The 24,235-nt window shown below is 47.1% G+C and overlaps 1 protein-coding gene across 1 annotated transcript in view; it reads left to right on the forward strand.

The window, feature by feature from the left end:
- The window catches only part of FHOD3 (formin homology 2 domain containing 3), a 493,214-nt gene that overhangs the window by 396,638 nt on the left and 72,341 nt on the right, over positions 1-24,235 (forward strand). The window contains exons 14-15 of the mRNA XM_060029530.1: positions 14,974-15,270; positions 23,191-24,071. Coding sequence (XP_059885513.1) covers positions 14,974-15,270; positions 23,191-24,071 — 1,178 coding nt within the window. The remainder of the gene's footprint in view (positions 1-14,973; positions 15,271-23,190; positions 24,072-24,235) is intronic.

Genomic DNA, 24,235 nt, shown 5'->3' on the forward strand with positions numbered 1-24,235 from the left:
ATCTGCTGTGTGTCTTTCTGTCTTCTCATTTTGCTTATCTTACTGTGTTTGAGGTCTCCTTTTTGCACGCTGCAGGTTTGTAGTTCCCATGGTTTTTGGTGTCTGTCCCCAGTGGCTTGTGGGTTGTGTAGGCTTCCTGGTGGAGGGGACTAGTGCCTGTGTTCTGGTGGATGAGGTTGGATCTTGTCTTTCTGGTGGGCAGGTCCACGTCTGGTGGTGTGTTTTGGGGTGTCTGTGGCCTTATTATGATTTTAGGCAGCCTCTCTGCTAATGGATGGGGCTGTGTTCCTGTCTTGCTAGTTGTTTGGCATAGGGTGTCCAGCACTGTAGTTTGCTGGTCGTTGAGTGAAGCTGGGTGTTGGTGTTGAGATGGAGATCTCTGGGAGATTTCCGCCGTTTGATATTACGTGGAGCTGGGAGGTCTCTTGTGGACCAGTGTCCTGAAGTTGTCCTCTCCCACCTCAGAGGCACAGCACTGACTCCTGGCTGCAGCACCAAGAGCCTTTCATCCACATGGCTCAGAATAAAAGGGAGAAATAAATAAATAAATAAATAAAAGGGAGAAAATGTAGAAAGTAAGAAGGAGGATAAAATAAAATAAAAGAAAGTAAGATAAAATAAAGTTATTAAAATAAAAAATAATTATTAAGAAAAAAATTTTTAAAAAGTAAAAACAAACAAACGGACGGATAGAACCCTAGGACAAATGGTGAAAGCAAAAGTATACAGACAAAATCTCACACAGGAGCATACACATACACACTCACAAAAAGAGGAAAAGGGAAAAAAAATAAAAATCTTGCTCTCAAAGTCCACCTCCTCAATTTCAGATTTTTTGTTGTCTATTCATGTATTCCACAGATGCAGGATACATCAAGTTGATTGTAGAGATTTAATCCGCTGCTTCTGAGGCTGCTGGGAGAGATTTCCCTTTCTCTTCTTTGTTCTCACAGCTCCCAGGGCTCAGCTTTGGATTTGGCCCCGCCTCTCTGTGTAGGTTGCCAGAGGGTGTCTGTTCTTCGCTCAGACAGGACGGGGTTAAAGGAGCAGCTGCTTCGGGGGCTCTGGCTCACTCAGGCCGGGGGGGAGGGAGGGGCACGATGAGGGGCGAGCCTGCGGCGGCAGAGGCCAGCAGGACGTTGCACCAGCCTGAGGCGCGCCGCGCATTCTCCCAGGGAAGTTGTCCCTGGATCCCGGGACCCTGGCAGTGGCGGGCTGCACAGGCTCCCTGGAAGGGAGGTGTGGATAGTGACCTGTGGTCACACACAGGCTTCTTGGTGGCGGCAGCAGCAGCCTTAGCATCTTATGCCTTTCTCTGGGGTCCGCGCTTTTAGCTGGGGCTTGCACCCATCTCTGGAGCTCCTTTAAGCAGCGCCCTTAATCCCTCGTCCTCGCGCACCAGGAAACAAAGAGGGAAGAAAAAGTCTGTTGCCTCTTCAGCAGGTCCAGACTTTTCCCTGGACTCCCTCCTGGCTAGCCGTGGTGCACTAACCCCCTTCAGGCTGTGTTCATGCTGCCAACCCCAGTCCTCTCCCCGCGCTCCCACTGAAGCCCGAGCCTCAGCTCCCAGCCCCGCCCACCCCGGCGGGTGAGCAGACAAGCCTCTTGGGCTGGTGAGTGCCGGTCGGCACTGATCCTCTGTGCGGGAATCTCTCCACTTTGCCCTCTGCACCCCTGTTGCTGTGTTCTCCTCCACGGCTCCGAAGCTTCCCCCCTCCGCCACCCGCAGTCTCCTCCCGCGAAGAGGCTCCTAGTGTGTGGAAACCTTTCCTCCTTCACGGCTCCCTCCCACTGCTGCAGGTCCCGTCCCTATTCTTTTGTCTCTGTTTTTTCTTTTTTCTTTTGCCCTACCCAGGTACATGGGGAGTTTCTTGCCTTTTGGGAGGTCTGAGGTCTTCTGCCAGCGTTCAGTAGGTGTTCTTTAGGGTTGTTCCACGTGTAGATGTATTTCTGATGTATCTGTGGGGAGGAAGGTGATCGCGTCTTACTCTTCCACCATCTTCCGAATCTCCCTTCTATCCTGCATTCTTGAGCCCACTTTCTGTGTATGTCTTTTCCTTCTCTTGTGTTTCCCACTTAGAGAATTTCCTTTAGCATTTGTTGTGGAGCTGGTTTGGTGGTGCTGAATTCTCTTCGCTTTTGCTTGTCTGTAAAGCTTTTGATTTCTCCGTCGAATGTGAATGAGATCCTTGCCGGATAGAGTAATCTTGGTTTTAGGTTCTTCCCTTTCATCACTTTAAGTATATCATGCCACTCCCTTCTGGCTTGTAGAGGTTCTGCTGAGAAATCAGCTGTTAACCTTCTGGGAGTTCTCTTGTATGTTATTTGTCATTTTTCCCTTGCTGCTTTCAGTAAGTTTTCTTCGTCTTTAATTTTTGCCAATTTGATTACTATGTGTCTTGGTGTGTTTCTCCTTGGGTTTATCCTGTATGGGACTCGTTTCGCTTCCTGGACTTGGGTGGCTATTTCCTTTCTCCTGTTAGGGAAGTTTTCAACTATAATCTCTGTAAATATTTTCTCTGGTCCTTTCTCTCTCTCTTCTCCTTCTGGGACCCCTATAATGCGAATGTTGTTGCGTTTAATGTTGTCCCAGAAGTCCCTTAGACTTTCTTCATTTCTGTTCATTCCTTTTTCTTTATTCTGTTCCGCAGCAGTGAATTCCACCATTCTGTCTTCCAGGTCACTTATCTGTTCTTCTGCCTCAGTTGTTCTGCTATTGATTCCTTCTAGTGTAGTTTTCATTTCACTTACTGTATTGTTCATCTCTGTTTGTTTGTTCTTTAATATTTCTAGGTCTTTGTTAACCATTTCTTGCATCTTCTTGATCTTTGCCTCCATTGTTTTTCCGAGGTCCTGGATCATCTTCACTATCATTATTCTGAATTGTTTTTCTGGAAGGGTGCCTATCTCCACTTCATTTAGTTGTTTTTCTGGGGTTTTATCTTGTTCCTTCATCTGGTACATAGCCCTATGCCTTTACATCTTGTCTGTCTTTCTGTGAATGTGGTTTTTGTTCCACAGGCCGCAGGACTGTAGTTCTTCTTATTGGGAAAGTTTTTAAAGAAGGATATTATATGATCAGCATGATAATTTCATAGATGGCAAATAGGCATCAAAATCTGTGAAAGATCCGAGACTTTACCCTACTTATAAGCTAGTAAATTAGCCTGCTTTTGTCTCATGGATGTTGGCAGAAGACACGAAACTCCTGGGTCAGAAACAAAGGACTTTATTACTCATAGCAATAGTAGTAGCCAAAATACCAGCATTTTGCCATTTCTCCAAGCCCCAGTTTCCACCAGGTGATGTGAATAAGCCCAAGTGATACCTGCACACACACTGAATGGAACCCTGAGTTTAAGGACCTCAAATCTTATATTGGGCAGTAAGCGTGTCTTCCCTTTGTCCCAGAGGGAAACATGATCTTGATCACAGTGTGCAATAAACCAGGCAGTAGCTAGCTCCAGAGGGAGACTCTTTCTCTGTCTTTCAAGGCTATTTGCTATGCACACATCCTTAGATAGTCCAGAACAAAGGCTTTCAATGCATCAACTTGTAAGACCCCAGAAACATGATAGACCCGTGGAGAATTATTTCCAAGTTTTGGGTTATAATGGTTTTCAACCAACTTTTACAATCAGATTTTCATCCTAAGATCTGTTTAATGTAAACAAAAAATTCAAGTTTTAAACAGCCATTACCTTGTTTGTTCTTATTTGACAAAAAGAAAGAGCATCAGGAGCAGTAAAGCCCAGTCTGGAGCAGGCACTGTCTGCATCTGGAGGTGCTACCGGGGAATCTGCAAGGACATCAGTGCCTTTCATCCCAGGTAAAAGCCTTGGGTAAATGCTTCCAGGTATAGTCAGAAGGCCCTCCACAGGTAGGGACAGTGAACATTCTTAAGTCAGTGTGGTACTTCACATTTCCAGAGTCAGTGACTGAGAGCTCGGAAATAGCAAAGAAGAATAACTCTCAGGTTTCTTCTAGCATCTTTATCTGTGCTCAAACTGTACTCCGCCATGTCCACCACTCCTCTTTTCCCCCCAGCACCTCTGCCTCCCCCACACCCCTGTCTTTCCCCCACCCACTCCCATAAAGCATTTGTACAGAATGATACAACGCCGGCAGTGTGGCAAGATAATCAAACATTGGTTTTCCAGTCCTTAAAAGTGTGCTTTTTCAAGAGAATTCCTGGGTTCAGTGAATCTTCAGAGCTTTCCAAAGCTGTAATGTCTTCTGAAGAAGCTGCCTCCACCAGGTACTTTGGGAAGTTCCAGTAGCTTTTTGTTGACTTTCTAGATCCAGCAGCTCTGTATCCTTGTGTATCTTCTAGATAATCTCAGGACTCAACATGTTATCGGGCTTTCATGTCTTCTACTTCTGTCATCATTGTTTTCTCATCATTTTGTCTCAACCTTTCTCAGCATCTTGTTTCAGTCTTCTTACTGACTCTTCTTCTGGCTGCCCCCTAAGTGTCAGATTTTTCCAATATTCCTTCCCCAGCAACCCCCTATCTTCATGCCACACCCTCTGGCTGCACCTCCACATCCCCATCTGTGAATTTTTAACTACCTACCAAGTGCTGAAAACCGCCAGGTCTGCATCTCCAGCCGTGGCCTTCTTGAGCTCAGGACACATGTATCCAGTCTCCTTAGGCATCGCCATCTGAATGCTCCTTAGACACTTCAGACTTACCAAGTGCCATTCGGGGGCTTTTCGATGGGAGATGTCACTCATCTCTCACCCATAAAACCCCTAACCTTCTCATACCTCCTAGTCCTCATCTGGTTAAGACCATCTCTCCTGGCCTAGTTATTTAAATTGGAAGCAGACATGTAACTTTGCCTCCCCCCTCAATGCTCACCCCTACATCAAGTCAATCATCAAATGTTTATGTGCTCCTTTCTCTCAAATCAGCCCCCTCCCATGCCTCCCCATTGTCAATGCCTTAGTCCCAATCTTAACCATATGTCATCTGGACCATTTCAGTAGCTTCTACTATATCTCACCTCTTCCAGGTTCTTCTTACAGCCCAGCCAAAAAAAAGAATCATGTCTGTATCTTGTTTTTAAAATCCTCTAGTGGCTCTCCATCATCTACAATGTGAAGGTAAGATCTTGCATGGCACTCAAGACTCTTGGTTATCCAGTCCTACAGCCAGTCTCTTACCACCATAACCACCTGTACATGTTACTGTCCATCAGGACCAAACCACCCTCAGTCATGGAAAAGTGCTCTATTCTCTCAGGCATGCTTCTGTACTTGAGTGCCTTCACCCATGGGGTGCCCACTGGACTTTTATCCATCTAGTTGAAGCATCTTCTCTAAAGCCTCTTTGAGCCCTCTCTTGTGTTTTCCTTACATCTTGTGCATGCCTGGGATATAGGACTTATTTCACTGTATACACAACAAGTGGTCCTCTCTCCTTTGTGTGCTTCTCAGAGGAGGGCTAGTGCCTGTACTCACCTTTGTTATCTTCCAGTGCTTGAGGCAGAATAAGCCTTCAGGAAATGTTTTATGAGCTAATAAATGAAAAAAGGTAAGCAAGTACATTAATCTACAGAGATAGCTGTTTCCCCTGTATGCAGAAATTTATCGCATGGACCATGACGGAGGGCACATCTTTGACTATATAGGCCCCTCTGTAAAGACTGAAGAAGTGTTGGTGGCCTAATGTAGACAGAGAACTCGGGCAGAAAGTCAACATAATGTACGTAGACCATTTCTTTCTCAGGATCTAACTCTAAAAGAGGGAGAAAATTCAGAGGATGACTCTTGACAAATTGACAATTAAGGTATTCCTTCAACTACCTTTAAAAATACTCCTTATTTTAAGTGAACTTTTCTCCATTTCTTTGTGAATAAATTTGCTAACAAGTGCAAATAAACTGAATTACTGGCTAAGTGGAAAGCCACATCCATTAGTGACTAGATGTAAGTGAGGAAGGGTCAACTTTTAGGGATGAGAATTTAAAAGTGGGATTTCTAGTCATACACCAATTGCAGGCCAGCTGGCTCTGCTTAGGCTTGGCCAGACTCTACTGGCAGGAAGAGCTAACATTTTCTTTAGATATTAATTGTTTTGATCTTATAATGTCTCTTGGATATTACCTAAGAGGCCACTTTAGCCTGAAAAATATTTTAGGGAGATATTTTTTCACATCTGACTTCCTTGTGCCTAGCACAAGGCCTGACGCCTGGGAAGTCTCAGTAAGTATTTATAGGATGAATGAGTGTTGCTACTAATCACATTAGAACATCTCATTAAGAGTAGCTACATCCTGGTAAGCCTGAATTAGCAAAAACCCTCAAGTTTGATCACTTTTTTGCTAGCTGTTATTATTCAGGACCATCCATTTTAATGCTAGTGTATCTCTTCCACAATAGCAGTTTGGGTTTTGATGTCACTGCTGTTTCTGTCTGGGACTTGACAGGAGCTGGGGTGCTGTTGAAATGCATTGCCGGTTTGGAATTAGACAGTGTCTTCGTCCTTGAGGAAGGGCTTGTCTTTCTATTTGCTCTTGTAAGGAAATGGGCATGTCATTAACCCAGGAGCTTCTCCAGCCCTACTGGGAATGGAAGGATGAACGCATATTGGAGTCTATCCTTGTTTGACACTGAACCAAGACAAGGCCTATCTATCTGACTTTAGAAGAAGAATTTAAATAAGCTCAAAGGAGGTCTTTATAACTGTGGGTTGATGTTTGGGGTGATATGGTTTGAGTTCAAGGTAACAGCAGAGCAGTAAATGATATGGTCATCTTAAATTGCTTTTCATTTTCTGTTTCTAGTGTGAAATAGAATCTATATATTAATCAATATTACAGTAATTGCACCTGAAACTGGCTTCTTCTTTTTTTGTCCTGTATGATATTACAGTAGAGTTATATCATATACATGTTTAACCAAGTGAATTTAATCAGGAGCATAATCTGAAGGCCAAAAGGGGGGAGTGAAAATTGCAATTTAAATAGTGCTTGTAATCCTGCTTAACATACAACTCAGGTGTGTGTCCCCAGGTGAACACAACATGAGGGCCATGGATCTGTTTTGTTCTTGAGCCATTCCTGACTCTCATGTGCCTCTTGTCATTTGAACAACTTGCTGCACCCAGTGTGATTTAAGAGTTTAAGAACCTGTATTTGGAGATAACATGGCCCGTGACTATAAGCCCAGGACTTCTTACACCGTTGCACTGAAACTCAGTGAAAACCTGGATTGTCAGAACTCTGAGGGTGGGTGTGGGATCCTACAAGGTGGCATCTTCCAAAAGGACTTTTGAAGGTAATCTTGACCATATATGGTTTTCATCTTAAGAGGTGGCTTAGGCCCGAACCTGTTTGGAAGATCTAGCTCTAATTTTGAGGACAAAGCTGGGCTTAATTTTAAAGGCATACAAATTCATTAGACCCATGAATCAGTATTTTGCAGGTAGTGTCTTTTGGGAAAGCTGAAGTAGGCTGAATTTGTGCCCATCCTAATGAAACTATTCCTGTAGAGCAATGATTCTCAACCAGGAGTGATTTTTTGCTCCCAGCGGACATTTGGTAGCATCTGAAGACATTTTTCGTTGTCACAACTGGGGAGGAAGTGGTATTGGCCTCCAGTGGGTGGAAGCGAGGAGTGCTGCTAAATATCCCATAATGCACAGGATAATAGGATACAGTGCCACCCACAACAAAGACTTATCTGACCCCAAATATCCAAAGTACTGAGTCTGAGAAATCCTGCTCTAGAGTGAATCTGAGTGAACAGCTTTGCAAGAATTGGCCCAACACCAAAAGCAAAATCTAAAGAATTTTCAAAGTTGTGAGCTTCATCTCATGGGACCTTTTTCACATTTATATGATTAAACCACAAGTTTAAAGTCGATGGTGTTAGTTATTAGCTCTGAACGGGGGAGGTCCCTGGAATCTACACAGTTTGGAGCAACTATTATAGAACTGGCTGGCCCAGCCCTCAGTTTCATAAGACCTGCCAGAAAGCCAAGTCCTGGCAAAGTCATCGAGACACCATCACAGACTGAAATCAATTGAAGCCACCCAAAGACTTATTAAGTTCAGATCTTTCTACCAGCAATTTATCTCTTCAAAGAAAAATTGCATGACAGGAGATTCCAGTTGGACACTCTGGACTCAGCTGTCAGGGACATTGATGAAAGCAGAGCTGGAACATTTGTGCCCACTTTTTGTTTTGTGTTGTTTTGTTCTTTCAGGAATGATTATATACTTGTCCTTTGCGGCTTAAGTCACCCACCGCACAGTGTAACATCATGATTAACAGCCCAGGCTTTTCTATCAGGCCAATCCAAGTTCAAATCCCAGCTCTGCTCATCAGCAAGGTTCTGTTGGAAGTAGACGACGCATGCTCAGAGGGTGCCCGCAGGCAGGCAGTGAAGGGACGGTTTGCAGAGGTGCGGAGAGGGTCGCGGGACCATCAGAGGGCAGGGAAGCACCCAGAGACTAGCAGCAGTGGGAAACCGCCAACACTGTTTCTGCCTCCAGGCCTGGAAAAACTTAGTGAACAGCTAGGACTTGGTAAGAGCTGTAGCCTTGGGAGGGAGCCCTGGGGACAGAAAAGCTGGCCTGGCACCTTCTGCCAAAGTGGCCCCCCATAAATACGCCAGCCTCTCCTTCCTCCTAGCTTTGCAGGTACCTCCCGGGGCCGACCTGTCTGAAAGTGAGAGGGAACGCAAACTCTGCAGAGACCAGCCTCCCAGGGCACAAAGCAGCACAAAGAATGGGTCTAGAAGAGCAGGCCGAGAGTGTTCAGTATGCTGTGTAGCCCTGGACAAGTTACTTAACCTCTCCGAACATCATTCCTCATTTCTCACATGGGAACATTAATCTTCATATTGTTGGCATGAGAATCAAATAGGGTGACGTGTCTATAGTTCCTAGGACGGCACCAGTGTGTTGAAGGCATTCTATAGACGGTAGCATTTATTTTTACTTCACTTAAGGCCAAACGGGGCCTGATGTCGAGTAAGATTTTGCGGATCAGATGAGAAGTTGGTGCTGAACTAGCTAGTCTGAGTCAATGTCTGCCCCGGCTGACTTGGAACAGGGGATGAGCTGAAGTCCTCAAGGCCTGCTCTTTCCTCTTCTCACCCCAGTGTTGTGATCTGCATGAGGGACGTCCCAGTCATCAGACGGGGCACCCTTTTTTACTCTCAACAAACACACTTAGGTTTTTCCTCTTTCACTGTGGTTCTCACGTTGATGGGCTCCTACCCTGGCTCCCCAGCCTCTCTCTCCTGTAATGTCTATTTCCTTTGGTTAAAGAATTCCCTTTAGTGGCCGTGTTCAGGTTATGGGTCCTTCCCCACAGGCTGGCAGCAGCCAGGTTCCTTGTTACTTCCTTCTGAATGTACCGTGGACCTCTTCCTTCCTGTTATATCTTCCACATTCCATGAGTTATCCCTTACCATATCCTTTTATACAGTTTAATTTTGTTTTGTTGGGTTTTTTTTCTCCTCCCTATACTCCCCCACCTCCAACCTTAAAATTTAGTTTAAAGTTCTCTGAATCAGGTCAGTGCAGGTTCTGGCCAAATACATTTTTCTGGCCTTTGCTAAGTATGTTCTCTCAATGCCAAGATCCCATCAGTCTGCTCTCTCAGGCTGTGGTCCAGCAAGACAGATCCCAGTTTTGGACGCCTTCTATGTTGCCAGGCATTTCTTGCCATGTCCTCATTTCACTTCCAAGCTCGCACCCACCGTGGGGAGAAGGGCTGTTGGGCACCTGGGCCTGGGCCTTCGCTGTTCCCTCCCAGCCTCAGCTTTCTGAGGGCGGTAAGAGACCCCTCCCCACAGAGACCCCTCCCCACAGAGGGGTCTGAGGGTTTAGTAGAGAGTTGGTGCGCAGGGCTCAGGAACAGCGCCCCAAAGGGGGCCACAGGCCAGCAGCACCCCTGCTCTCCTCGAATGCAAACACACTGCTTCCTCCAGGGGATCCTGGGATGGAAAACTTCTTCCCACTGTCCAGAATCTCTGTCACTTGCCCATGTGTTCTTCCACTGATGCCATTTATTCATCTTCTTCTTCTCTTGAGCCCCCCTGACTGGCATTCACCTCTTCCTCCTCAGTCTCTTTGTGGGGTTTGCTTCCCGAATGCTCACCCAACACTGACTAAGAGCCTCCTCTGAAGCTACAGGCCCACCTCAGCTGTCCCAGCCAGAAGTGTGGTTTGCCTGTGATTTGGGTGTCGTCAGGGGTCCTCTCAGACAAAGTGAAATGTGGCCTGTCTCTCCGTGAAGCAGCCATGACTGCCCTCCGTGTAAAGCCCCAGGTCCTTAACTCACCTTATGAGGCCCGTTGCCCCAGCCACTGCCGCCGGACAGCTTTCATTCCTCCTGCCCACCCTGTGCTCCCGGCTGCATGTGCTCTTTCCTTCTGCCCAGAACATTTGTGTCCAGTTTTCCCTCTTAAACTCCTTTTCATCCTTGGAGACTCTGCTTAAATGTCCTTTTGGCACAGAGACTCATGACCCGTCCTAGGCTTTGCAAAAACCCTTGCCAGACCTTCTCAGGGCAACATGAATTTGCTCTTAGAATATCCATCATGTTTATAAATGTTTTTTATTGTGTCTGGTGGGAGCTGAGGGGCTGGGATTTCCCTGTGTCCGTTGGTGTTAGGGTTTGCCCACCTTTGCCGTGCTGAGGCCACGGGTGACATGTAGGATCTCTTAGCATCCCTGTAACCTCCATAGCAACAAGACCTGGGTCTGTCTTGTGTGTCCATGTGCCTCTCACCACTGGTACTGTTGTTGGGTATCAGTGAGAAGTTGTGAGCAATTTTCATCCCTTGGTATTGACAAATATCTTAGCTCCCTTGAGGACTTTTCCTGCAGACTTTCACGGTCCCTCGTATTTCCAGGGGACTCGGCAAGGGTAGATGATACTTTTTCAAACCAGGTCTGCTGAGAGGGCAGCTGGTGTGGCTCAGGGCAGTGACTCTGAAGGAATGGTTGTGAGTATGTGGACGGGACTGCTGGTGACCGAGGTCCTGATGAAAGAGAATAGGAAGGCGGGCAGAAACGTTCGGGAATTCAGTGTGTAGTCTCACAGTGTTTCCTGTGTCCATGAGAACTTTGTGAGAAGATGCTGGCCCCAAGACCACACTGGGGGCCCTTGGACGTGAGAGGAAGGCAGAGTCTTGGTCCCCAGAGAACTTGTGCCTTGTCAGTCCTGTGTTTGATTAATACAGCTCGAGGAGGGCTCAGCCGTGGGTCCTTTCCAGGGACTCCCTGCCGCTTGGTACCCAGGACCCTCACTTGGGTGCCTGGCCGCACACCACCGTGACCCCCATTGATAGGATTTTATGTCCCGTGTCACTAGCCAAGCGGTGAGCCCTCTGAAAGCAGGGGTGTGTGTTGTGCCCTTGACACATGCGTCGCCTGGTGTATTGAGTGCAGAGGGTGTCAAGAATGGGCAGCCACACGTGTTTGCTCTCTCAGCTCCATGCTCCATCTTTGGTGGCTTGGCTCGACTTGACTGTGTGTGAATTTTATTTAATTTGTTCATCATTAGAACAGCTTCACACCCTGCAGAAGTGCAGTGAGGCCTTGCGGACACTGAGCCTGCATTCTGGTCAAGAGGTAGTTTTGGAGATGATTTCCTCCGCAGCAGTGATGAAAGAGAGAAACTACCCCAGCGGCTCTAGAGCACATTTAAATGTCTGACTCCAGGAAGTAAGGCTGGAACGTAGGGGGATGAAATTACACTATTAATTCCCAAGAATGTGTGGCTTTCTAGAGCTTGCATGTCCATTGCCTCACTTGTTCCTGCAACTGCCGGCTGATCAGGGGCCAGAGTCACTGCTGAAGTGGAAGGAAACATGCATGTAGGCTGGAGTCAAAACAGCCATCAAATCGTGGATCCTTCCTGCTTTGTCTGCCAGTCTCCTGGGGATGATGAGTAGACTCAGGCTGATGGCAACCAACTGCACCCATCTCCCCGTCAGTGGTAAAGCCCCACAGAGGCACCCTTGCCAGTTTTGCCATATGCTCACCAATTAAAACTTCAATGCACGCCACATGCTAGGCTGTTGGAAACACATTCTCGTTTTGATGTGGCTATTCTGAAGTAAATGTGTGCAAGAACATATGCTTTCTGTCAACCAAACGATGACACTGCTGTTGCTAAAACTATGCTTTTGCCGTGCTAGTAAAACGATGGGGCTCTGTTTCTCTTTGCTAAATGCTCTATTATCAAATGAAAAAGAAATACCATAAAAAGTCCTTCAGCACCAAAGGGAATTTTTCTCAAAGGTTTTTTCCCTCTTTCCCTGTACCCAGCCTGGTTTTTGCTTTTAAGGAGGAATGCCTGGGACTCCCCTGGTGGCGCAGTGGTTAAGAATCTGCCTGCCAATGCAGGGGACACGGGTTTGAGCCCTGGTCCGGGAAGATCCCACGTGCCGCGGAGCAACTAAGCCCGTGTGCCACGACTACTGAGCCCGTGTGCCACAACTACTGAAGGCCACACGCCTAGAGCCTGAGCTCCAAAACAAGAGAAGCCACCGCATTGAGAAGCCCGGGCACCAGAACGAAGAGTAGCCCCTGCTCACCGCAACTAGAGGAAGCCCATGCGCGGCAACGAAGACCCAACGCTGCCTAAATAAATAAATGAAGGAAGGAAAGAAGGAAGGAAGGATGAATGCCTGACACACCCATCTTGAGCACACGGGTTCACAGTCGTGTGCCCTTCAATTTCCTCCTGCTACTGCCAGCCGGTGCATCTCAGCCTGGAAACTTTGCTCTCTTATCACCAGTTCCAAAACCATCCCTCTTGGGGACACCCAGCAAGGACACCCAGCAGACAGCAGAGGGCCTTTGCCACCCTGTCCTCATTTCCCCCATTCTCCCCAGGAAGCAGGTGCATGTACTAGGCTGGAGTCCCCAGCAGAAGACGTATAATGTGTCATCAAGCCCGGGCGGGCAGAAGTCCCTCTGTCCTCTACACCCAGTTCCTACCTGAAGGGCACTGGTGCAGTTCCCACGGAGGAGGATTTCTTCCGTGTGGAGGTTGGAAGTTACCCAGGATATAAGGAGAGGCTGGCATTTCATTCTCTGCACTGCCTCCCTCTCTCGCCCCACAATTCCATACTCATTCTCTGAGGAAGGCAGCCTGAGAGCAGGTGAGGGGCGGGGGTTCTGGACCCAGTGAGTCCTGGCAGAATGACTTCTTGCAGGGACGCTGAGGGCAGGTGGGCCCCCTGCCCAGTGAGGCCTGGCCTGCTGGGAGACCTGCTCTGGGCACCCCATTGCCAGCCATCCCTGCTCACCTGAGCTGGCAGGATATCTCCACAGAGAGAGAGAGCCCTCTGATCCGCCTGTTCTTATAGGGTCAGGGCAGGCCCCTTACATGCACCAATCCTGCCTGAATCTCTATTGCTTCGAGCAGTGTGTACGTAGGGCTGGAGCACATGCTCTTGGTGGCACTGCCAGGATTCCAGCAATGTGGCTCTGCTAAGCCATGAGGGTCAGACCCTCAGGAGTGACTCGTCCTCCTCTGGCCTTCACAGATGACATTTTTTTTTTTAAATTCCCAATCATTTTGCTACCCATTCACAGCTCACATCTGAGAGGGTTGCTCAGCAAAAACATGCCTACGGCAGACTGTGCCATTTCCCTGCTTCCTAGGGGACACCCACGGAGACTGAGCAGCAAATCTCCAGCCCCGACAGGTTTACAGAGTTCTGTGCCCGTGAGTGCTTCTTCTAAGTCACTTTCAAGTGTATGGAATAACTTCACGTTACGAGCAAACGTAATTCAAGCAAAGGGTGATGGACCTCACTGGTTTAGCCACTGATAGAACATCAGGCTGCTCTTTGCTTATCAGCTTGATTCACCATGGACTTTTCTCCTCTTTCCCTGAAGAGGCAAAAGGATCATGTATTAGTTTGCTATTGCTGTGTAACAAGTTACCACAAACATAGCTGTTCAAAACAGCACCCATTTATATTATCTCACAGTTTCCATAGGTCAGAAGCCCAGCATGGCTAACTGGGTTCTCAGCCGGGGGTATCACAAGGCCACAGTCAAGGTTGTGGCTGGCTGGGCTCTTATCGGGAGGCCCTGGCAAGAGTCCACCTCCAGGTTCATTCGGGTCGTTGGCAGAATTCAGTTTCTTGTGCTTGCAGGACCGAGGTCCCTGCTCCTCGCTGGCTGTCGGCCAGGAGTCATTCTCAGCTTCTAGAGGCCACCACATTCCTCATCACACGGCCCCCTCCATCTTTAAAACCAGCGCTGATGTGTCAAATACTTTTTTAAAAAATAAATTTATTTATTTTAGTTATCTTTGGCCGCATTGGGTCTTCGTTGCTGTGCACAGGCTTTCTCTAGTTGCGGCAGGTTGGGGGCTACTCTTTGTTGCAATGAGCGTGCTTCTCATTGCGGTGGCTTCTCTTGTTGTGGAGCGTGGGCTCTAGGTACACGGGCTTTAGTAGTTGTGGCACACGGGCTCAGCAGTTGTGGCTCGTGGGCTCTAGAGCACAGGGTCAGTAGTTGTGGTGCACGGGCTTAGTTGCTCTGCGGCATGTGGCATCTTCCCAGACCAGGGATCGAACCCGTGTCCCCTGCATCGGCAGGCAGATTCTTAACCACTACGCCACCAGGGAAGTACTTCATCAAATATTTCTTGTGCTTCTAATCTCTGACATTCTTTTCTGATGCTAACCAGAAAACACTCTGTTTTTAAAAGGCTCACCAGGTTAGATCAGGCCTACCTGGATAAGCTCCGTATCTTAAGGTCAAGAGACTTGAGACGTGAACACCAGCTGCACGGCCCCTTCCTTGCAGTGCCTCAGTCTGTGTTTGACTGAATAACCAGGGGACGGGAATCTCAGGGGCCAGTTTAGAATTCTGCCTGCCTCAGACAGCAGGAAGAAATCAGCCTCATGTTCAATCTCACCCTCACTCGACGCTTCCTAGAAATTCCTGTCCTGCTCATAATCTCCACTGTTATCTCCCTCAGCGAGCACCGGGGATCCTGAGCCCGAACCAGAGGCAGAAGCAGAGGCAGAGGCAGAGGCGGGACGGGTGGCCGATGAGGCCAGCCGGGAACTAGCCCCTGCCCACGTGGGAGCAGAGAGCGAGGTGGAGCGGGCCCTGGAGCCAGAGGCTGAAGAGCGAGCCTCCCTGAGCGAGAAGGAGCAACAGAATGAGGCAGTGAACGAGCGGGACAACTGCTCGGCCTCCAGCGTCTCGTCCTCCAGCAGCACGTTGGAGAGGGAGGACAAGGAGGACAAGCTCTCTCGGGACAGGGGGACCGGTAAGGAGGCCCCCTTTCCCCGTGAACACATCCCAGGGAATGCCGGGGCAGGGGACCTGGTTTGCTGGCCTCTGAGCTGACCGGCTGGCCCAGCTCACTCCCCAGACTGTCCCCCAGTGTCTGGAGCGGGGTGTGGCCCCACTCAGCCAGCCAGCAGCTTCCTGCCCTGCAGAAGGGCCCTGACCCTCTGCCACAAGGCTGCACCATCACTTCTACAGCTGGGAAAAGGGCCTGATAATGAGGGCAACAAGGGACTTTTCCTGAGGAACAAACCCCAGAAGAGAAATTCCTCATTTCCTTCTAACTGTTTAATTGTGAGTAGTAAGTGTGGCTTTTTTCTGATTTAAATTTAGAGACATGTCATGTTGTTGTCTACTCCCTTGAAAGAGTGTTTGCAAGGAAGTGTGTTAAGCCACTATGACTGAACATTGCAGACCAGAGCAGATTTGGTGAAATGAATCATATGAGTACTTTGAAAACCTGCCAGTTCACAGCATGCAGAGATCAATTTGATGTGCTCAGCTGGAATGTATGTCCTTTAGGTAATTTTCCGCAATATGCTCAGGACCACTCTTTTCTTCGATACTAAGTACGTGCTTTTTCTTATGGAATCATACCTTTTTGGTGTTATCCCCAATATTCGTTCAGTTTCTCCCGTTTAATGGTGACTTTATGTTTAGGGATCAAATGGAATGTTAGTCCTCACTAGGGACTTGGGGAGGGTGCCACAGAGGGTTCTAGAAATTGTAAACGATTCAAATAATCATTTGAATTATGATTCATATGTGACACCATGGAGTTGGTTTTCCTACCCATGATCCGTACACTCTCAGGGTGGCAGGAAGCCACCTCTTTCAACTGACTCTCCTCACCAGTGAAGGCATGTCTTATGGGCCAGGCTTCATTAAGGCTACACAGTGACACAGACTCAAGGAACTTACATCTTAGGCCCAAAGGGCAGCTGCAAGGGCCTGCCAATGAGTGGCACAACCCAGGCATGATATGTTAGTTCACAGATTAAGAATACATTGTCCCTGAAGCCTGGATGAGTGAACAAAGATTGAATGAATGAATGAAGCCATAATGTCTCCTAGGAGACCTGTCAATCAATGGCTTAGCCTAAATAGTTAATATTTGAGTTTTCACAGTTATATTATTCGATTTTATTCTATATATCACTGGTCACCATTATATAGTGAAAAAGGAGGACTTAAAATACTTTATGTCTTAGGAATTATTGCATTGAAAATCTTGTGTCTGGTTGAAGATGTATGTGCTAAAAGGATTACGTATATTGATACTAAATTTCTTTCAAAGTCAGATTACAGTTACACTCTCAAATTCTACTTGTCGTTATTCACATTTAACGTAATTATGGTCACAGTACAGGGTGTCGGGTAAGTCTGCTTGATCATTTGGCCTTAAATGTGTTTTATTCTATTACGAGTAGCTTGAAGTATTATTCATCATAACTAGGTTTAGCAGGCCTAAAACATATAAACAAGTTGGATTAATAAAAATAAGCCAGGGAACAGAGCTTTCGTGGATCAGATTGCCCAATATCCTTCCAAATAAGGACAACTTTCCAAAAATGGAGACTCTGCTCCCAGTGAAGAACCATTGACTTTCTCCCAAAAGCTGGTGGTGTCCAGGAATTGGAGCTTTGCAGTGACTTTTCTGCTTCAGTCTGGTGCTGTTAAGAGATGTGACCATGTTTATTTGTTGTAGCTTATTGGTTCCTAAAAATTCCCGCTGCTCATGGGCACATCAGCCGCTGTGGAGACAGAGAAGCTCTCTCACCGTAGCTTTTGCTTTTCAGAATTTTCTCAATTAAATCACAAAGGCAATCAAAGTGATTCCCAGTCTTATTTCTCACAGTTGTACTTATTACTTGAGAATGAATTTGTAGGGCTTGAAAGAGACCCAACTTATTGCAGATGTGTGTTTTTATTTTTCTTTGTTTTCATGTGTTCCACTCCCTGGCATTAGAGTAAGAGGCTTTACTGTAGCATTCATCACACTTTGTTGTAGTTACTTGTATAACTGTCCTTTGTCTCTATTTGAATGTAAGCTTTGTGAGGATGGGGTTGTCTATCTTATTCATTGTGAGTTCTTACTTCCTGGCTGGGTGCCCAGAACATAGTAGGGGCTCATAAAACCACTGATGAATAAATGAATGAATCTGGCTAAGATGGAGACGCCCCCGTTGCTCCCAGGTCCTCCATTTTACAACTAAAATACCAACACCCTGGATGTAACAGAACAGCCAATCATAGGAGGACTCTGAAAGTTGGAAAGAATGAAGCAGACTGCCTAGGAGGCTTTAGACTTGAACGACATGGCAGTGCAGCTTCAAGGAAAGCCGATTCCCTTAGCCAAAGGATCGGAAAAGGCGTTGCCTAACAGAACAGAAAATCTTTTCTGCTGTTAATAAGTGCTCTATCCTAAATAAGGTCTAATGGAAAATTTGCCACTGTCCCACCTCTCCCCCTAACCCAGTGGTTTCAGTGAGACTGAAGAGGAAGTGGCTTTCTATACAGCACCCCCATAGAGATAGGAGTGACAATTCTGCCGTTCCTTCCCCTCCTCAACTCTGTGGTGTCAGCGGGACTCAGAAGGGAGCCAGTCTTCTATCCCCTGCCCGGTAGAAGCAGGTAGTGCTCCAGTTCCCCTGCTGGGGTGGTGTTGGCCTAATGGGGAGCTCAGTCTGTCCCCTGAAGGGGAGAAGCAAGTGGGTCCCAATTCCTCCAACAGCGTAGTGTCTATGGGGTCCTGTGGGGATCTGAGCCTTCACCCTCACCCAGAAGGAGCTAGACTTAATGAGGAGTGGAGAGGGGACTAATAGCATTCTCTGTCCCCACCACCACCATCCTTGTCCCTGATGCTGATGGGAGCACAGCAGAGAGCTGAGCTTCCATCGCCATCTGGTATAAACAAGGTAGAATGATGTGGCTGGAGGTGGTACTAGTCTGCACTCTGTTCTCCCCAAGCCAGAATCAGTGGGGACTGGTGGGAAGCTGAGCCTTCACCTCACTTGGAGGCAATGAGCCAACGTGAGTTAGTGCTTCACCTCCACTGGGAAGATGCTGGTGGGGTCAAGGGGGCGCTGAACCTCCAACCTACCCATCTGCAGTGAGGGAGTGTGAGTCAGCCCTCTTCCTGGGTGGTGACAGTGGGACCCAGCAGGGAGCTGAACATCTACCTGCACCAAGCCCTGTATGCTACACCCCAAAAGGGTGACTACCTGCTAAAAGAGAAGATTAAATATTATCCAGAGTCTGTCAGATGATACCGAAAATATCCAGGATACAATCGAAAATCACTCATCATATCAAGAAGTAGGGCAGTCACATCTTGAATGGGAAAAGACCATCCACAGGTGCCAACACTGAGATGAATCAGATGCTGGAATTATCTGTCAAAAATTTTAAAGCAGTCATCATAATAATGCTTCAGTGGACAGTTACAAACACTCAGGACTCAGGAAATACATGAAAAAAAATCTTAACAAAGAAATAGGAGTTATTAAAAAAGAACCCAAGGGAAATTATAGAACTGGAAAATACAGTAACTGAAATAAAATTTTTGACATGCTTTATTGTTGATTGGAGACAACAAAGAAAATAATCAGTGTTCTTGAAAACAGATCAGTAGAAATTACCAAATCTGAATAACAGAGAAAAAAATAGACTAGAAAAAATGAACAGAGCCTCAGGGACCCATGGGATTATGTCAATAAAACTAACATTCATTTCATCCGAGTCTGAGAATAAGAGGAGAGAGAGTGCAGTGTGGAAAGATATTTGAGGAAATAATGGCTGAAAATTTCCCAAGTTTGGCAAAAGGTATAAATCTACAGATTTAAGAAGCTGAGCAAATCCTAACAAGGATAAATCCAAAGAAATCTGCACCAAGACAAATGGCAAACCTCTGAAAACTAAAAACCAAAAAAATAGTTTTTGGAAAGAAAGAAATAACGTGGTACCTCTAGAGGAACAGCAATTCAAAGGATAGCAGGTTTCTCATCTGAAACATGGAGGCCAGCAGGAAGGGGCACAGCATCTATCAAGTGCTAAAAGACTAGAACTATCAACCATGAATTACATATACAGTAAAAGTAGCCTTTAACTATGCAGGGAAAGTAAAGACATTCTCAGTTAAAGAAAAACTAGGAGAATTTGACACTAGCAGACCTACCCTTGAAGAATGGCTAAAGGAAGTTCTCCAAACAGAAAGGAAATGATGACAGAAGAAGGCTTGGGACTCCAGAAAGAAAAGAACAACAGAATGGATAAAAATAGGGGTAAATTAAAAAATGCTCTCTTTTTACTCGTGAGCTTCTTAAATCATATTTGATAGTGGAAGCAAAAATTACATTTGATATATGGTGTTCAGTACATGTAGAGGAAGTACTTAAGACAATTGTATTTTTAAAAGTGGGAGGGTAATGGGATCGAAATGGAAGTAAGGTTTCTACACTTCAAAGTAGTAAATACCAATAGACTAAATAAGTTAGTGTATATATTGTAATACCTAGAGCAACCACTAAGAAAATTACATGAAGCCATGTACTCAGAAACACTCTAAATGAATCATGTTGAAATTCTAAAAAATGTTCAAGTAATCCACCCAAGACGAGAAAGGAGAAACAGACACTGAAACAAAGAGATCAAACACAACAAATAAAACAGCAGACTTAAGCCCTAACATATCAATTAAAAGACAGAGATTTGCTGAGTGTATAAAAATACAACCCAGCTACATGCTATCATATACAACACTCATTTCAAACGTAATGACATGGGCAGATGGAAAGTTAAAAGTTGGGAAAAGATATCATGCCAACATTAATCAAAGAAAAGCTGGAGTGGTTATATTAATATCAGATAAAGTAGACTTCAGAGCAGAGGAAATTACTAGGGACAAAGAAGCACCCTACATAATGATTTTAAAAAGACCTAAATGAATGAAGAATGTAAACGAGAAAACCAGCATTCAGAATGTTACCTGATTATGCTCTTTCCCCTGTTGCCAAAATAAGTAACTGCCAACATTTCCCAATAAATGGAGAGAGTGAGGCAGTCTGTTCAGAGAGACTCAGCCACTTTATCTGCCACAGCTTCCTGGCATCAAAGCAGTCTCCCTATTTACAGGACTGTCTGACCAGCTGTAGAAGTTTTTCCGTCGTGTCCTCAAATGCCACCTCTTCTCTCTTTGATGGTGGTTATCGCCTAAGTGTATTTTGTTTGTGAAACCAACCTACAAGAGGGCTTAAGAGCTCCTTGTTCTGGTGTTGGTCGCTTGGTGAGCTTAGGCCACTGTCGAGGAGAACATAGAGGACAAAGCTACACAGGAAAAAATGGAGCACCAGGGGGCCTCTGTGCTTCCCCAGTAAATACCTCCTCAAGATGAAGGCCCAGCTATGTGGGAGAGACCAGTGTCCCCCCACCCAGCCCGTTTGATCTGGCTCTTCTTTGGTAGAAAGAAGACTCCTGATGCTCATGTCCACGGCCTAGGTCTTCTGCCCCCTCCCCAAACAAGTATCCACACAGGCCCTAGATATCTGATGGAACTCACATCCTGAAATGCCCACTGCACAGCCCTGCTGGCCCTTAGGAAGCAAATTCAGAGGGATAACATTGGTGACCATTCATTCATTCATTCATCCTAGGTGCTGGGGATACAACAGGGAAGAAAACAAACCCAGATCCCTGCTGTTGTAGCGTTTACATTTCAAGGAGGAGCACAGCTTAACAAGTAATGATAACCATTCCAGTGATGGGGCAGAGGCAACAGTAAAATCAAAAAGGGAAACGTGTGGAAGACTAGACAGTAAGAAGTGCTTGGGCAGAAAATAAAGCAGGAAAGGATGAAACTGGGGGGGGAGGGAGGTTTGCACAATTTTAAATAAGGTGATCGGGGAAGATTTTACTGGGAAGATACTATTTGAGCAAAGACCTAAAGGAAGTTGAGAAGCAAATTGTGTGATTACCTGGGTTTGTCCCAGGAGGGGCAAAGATCCTGAGGCTGGATCACCTCACGCCTGGTGAGTTCTAGGAATGTCAGGAAGCTGCTGTAGCTGAAGAGGTTCACGTGTGTATATCTGGGGTGGTGGCAGTGGTAGAGGTGGTGGTAGGAGAGGAAAGAAAATTAAGGTGGCATCACACATGGCTTGGGAACATTGACAGGTCATTGACTTTTTGTCTCAGTGAAATGTGGCACTATTAGAAGACTTTAAGCAGAGAGATACGATCGGACATTGTAACACATCACGTGGCTGTGGTGTTGAGAACTGACTGCAGAGGGACAAGAGTGGAAGCCGAGACCAGCTAGGGGCTCCCCTGCAATACCGTCGGCAAGAAACCATGCTGGATCGGACCGGGGTCATGGCAGGAGTGGTGACGAGAAAAGTGGCTGGATTCCGGATGTAACATGAAGATTTAGCTAACAGGATGCCCTGCTGTGTGGGGTGAAAGAACAGGATAAAAGTCAAGGATGACTCTGAGGCTTTTGGAATTGGCAGCAAGATGGGTGAAGTAGCCATGTCTGAGGTAGGAAATGACTGCAGGAGAAGCAGTTTCAGTGAGTGGATGGGAGTGAGGGCAGAAGGTGGTATTTCAAGCCCTGAGACTGAATGAGATGGTGACTAAGACAGTGAGAGTAGATGGAGAGAAGAGGTCCAGGGACACTTAAAGACAAGGAGGAACCAACCCAGGAGACTGAGAAGGAGCAGCCAAAAAGAAGGAGGCAAAGCAAGTGAGTGCAATGTCTGGGAGGCCAAGTGAAGGACATAAGTCAAGGATGAGGGAGCGACAGCTGCGTCTAGTGCAACAGCAAGGTCATCGGTCACCCGGAAAGGAGCATCTTTGAAAGGGAGCAAAAACTTCACTAGACTGGCTTCAAGAGAGAATAAAGAAAGAAATTGGAGATAGCAAAACAACTCTTATAAGCAGCTTTCCTTTAAAAGAAAGAAAATTTGGATTATAGGTGGAGGCATAAGTGGAATCAAGTGAGGTTTTCTGTTTTTGTTTCATGGGTAAAATTATACCATGTTTATATGCCAGTAGGAAGGCCTAGTAGGGGGAGCATGGGAGATGCAGGATGGAGAATTGCTGGAGTGGCTTCCGAATGCACGAGTGGAGCGGTTGACCCCTGCTAAGAGGACGGTTTGTCAGTGTCACAGGACAGAGGCCATGGTCAGGGTTCAGGTGCAGGTGGGTGGGTGGAGGCAGAATGGAGGCCCTGGAAGATCTCTGACTTTGTCTATTAAGTTTTTGAAACAGGAAACAAGGCCATGCTTGCAGAGGATGAGATGGGTGGGGGATGCTAGAGGAGAGTGGAGGTGTGTGAAAAGTCATCTAGGAGAGGTCATGGATGGGACCTCCAGGCAGCATCACCTGAAGACTGGTGGCCATGAACTTAAAGTGTGACCAATGGCATGGTCTGTGCATTTCTCCAGACACTTTGGCTGCCCTGGTGCAGAGGTGGAGTAGGGGGAGAAAGGGGGATAACTCTACAGCCTTTCCAACATCTGCCACGGGTGAGGGAGCATTTCCTTGCCTCCCTGTGTGTAGTTAGGGCAGAAGCCCCTTAGTTATCCTGGGTGGGTCCTGACCAGCTGTCATGGGTGGGCAGCAAAGGTGCGGAAAATTTTTCCCATGAGCCTAGGCCAGAGCCACAAGCGGTGTCATACCTACAAGAGTCTTGGGTCCTAGAGTGGGTCATTGGCTCTTTGATGTAGCATCTCTTTCTGATCAAGAGCATCTTGTCAGGCATGACCACCTTCCTCTCCAATTGCTTTATTTCTGTGCCTTCCCGAATCCCTCTGTGTGCAATGCCCACATGTTGCCCAGCTGCTTTTCTCATAGTACTGAGGCCCATGCCACGTTCTCATTTTTTGTTTTCCTGTGAACTTTTCAGGTTTGTGGTCTGCGGGTGTTCAGGATGCCGGTGTAAATGAGCAGTGTGGCGACATCCTTACCAGCAAACGGTTCATGCTGGACATGCTGTATGCCCATAACAGAAAGCCCACGGATGATGAGAAGGGGGAGGGCGAGACCACGAGGACTGCGCAGGGGGCGGAGGCCGTAGCCAGCCTGGCCAGCCGGATATCCACCTTGCAGGCCAACTCTCTGGCCCAGGATGAGAGCGTCAGGAGGGTGGACGTTGGCTGTCTGGACAATCGGGGCAGCGTGAAAGCCTTTGCTGAGAAATTCAACAGCGGGGACCTAGGGAGAGGGTCCGTCTCCCCTGATGCCGAGCCCAATGACAAGGTCACGGAGAAGGTGTCGGCACAGCCCAAGACGGAATCTGACTACATCTGGGACCAGCTCATGGCCAATCCGCGGGAGCTCAGAATCCAAGACATGGATTTCACTGACCTGGGAGAGGAGGACGACATTGACGTCCTGGACGTGGACCTGGGTCACAGGGAGGCCCCGGGGCTGCCTCCCCCACCCCCGCCCACCTTTCTCGGTTTGCCGCCCCCTCCCCCTCCACCCCTGCTGGACGGCGTGCCTCCCCCTCCAGTCCCCGGTAATTTATTGGCTCCTCCTCCAGTATTCAGTGCTCCTCCTCAGGGCTTAGGGTGGCCCCAGGTACCCAGGGGTCAGCCAGCATTCACCAAGAAAAAGAAGACCATCCGTCTGTTCTGGAATGAAGTGCGGCCTTTTGAGTGGCCGTGTAAGAAGAACGGCCGCTGCAGAGAATTCCTGTGGTCGAAACTGGAACCTATTAAGGTGGACACTTCCAAGCTGGAGCACCTGTTTGAGTCTAAATCGAAGGAACTGGCTGTCTCCAAGGTACCGCTAGCATCCAGCATGCCTCTTGATTTGCAGTTACTTTCAGCTGTTGGGTGGAATGGAGAGATTTGTTCTATATAAAATGCCCTTCATGTTGCTCTTGCTATTTGCTAAAAAAGGGAGTTGGTATAAAAATCTAACCTTTAATACAGTACTCTCAGTGC

The sequence above is a fragment of the Delphinus delphis genome, chromosome 13 (assembly GCF_949987515.2).
Source record: "Delphinus delphis chromosome 13, mDelDel1.2, whole genome shotgun sequence".
Classification (NCBI taxonomy): Eukaryota; Metazoa; Chordata; class Mammalia; order Artiodactyla; family Delphinidae; genus Delphinus; species Delphinus delphis.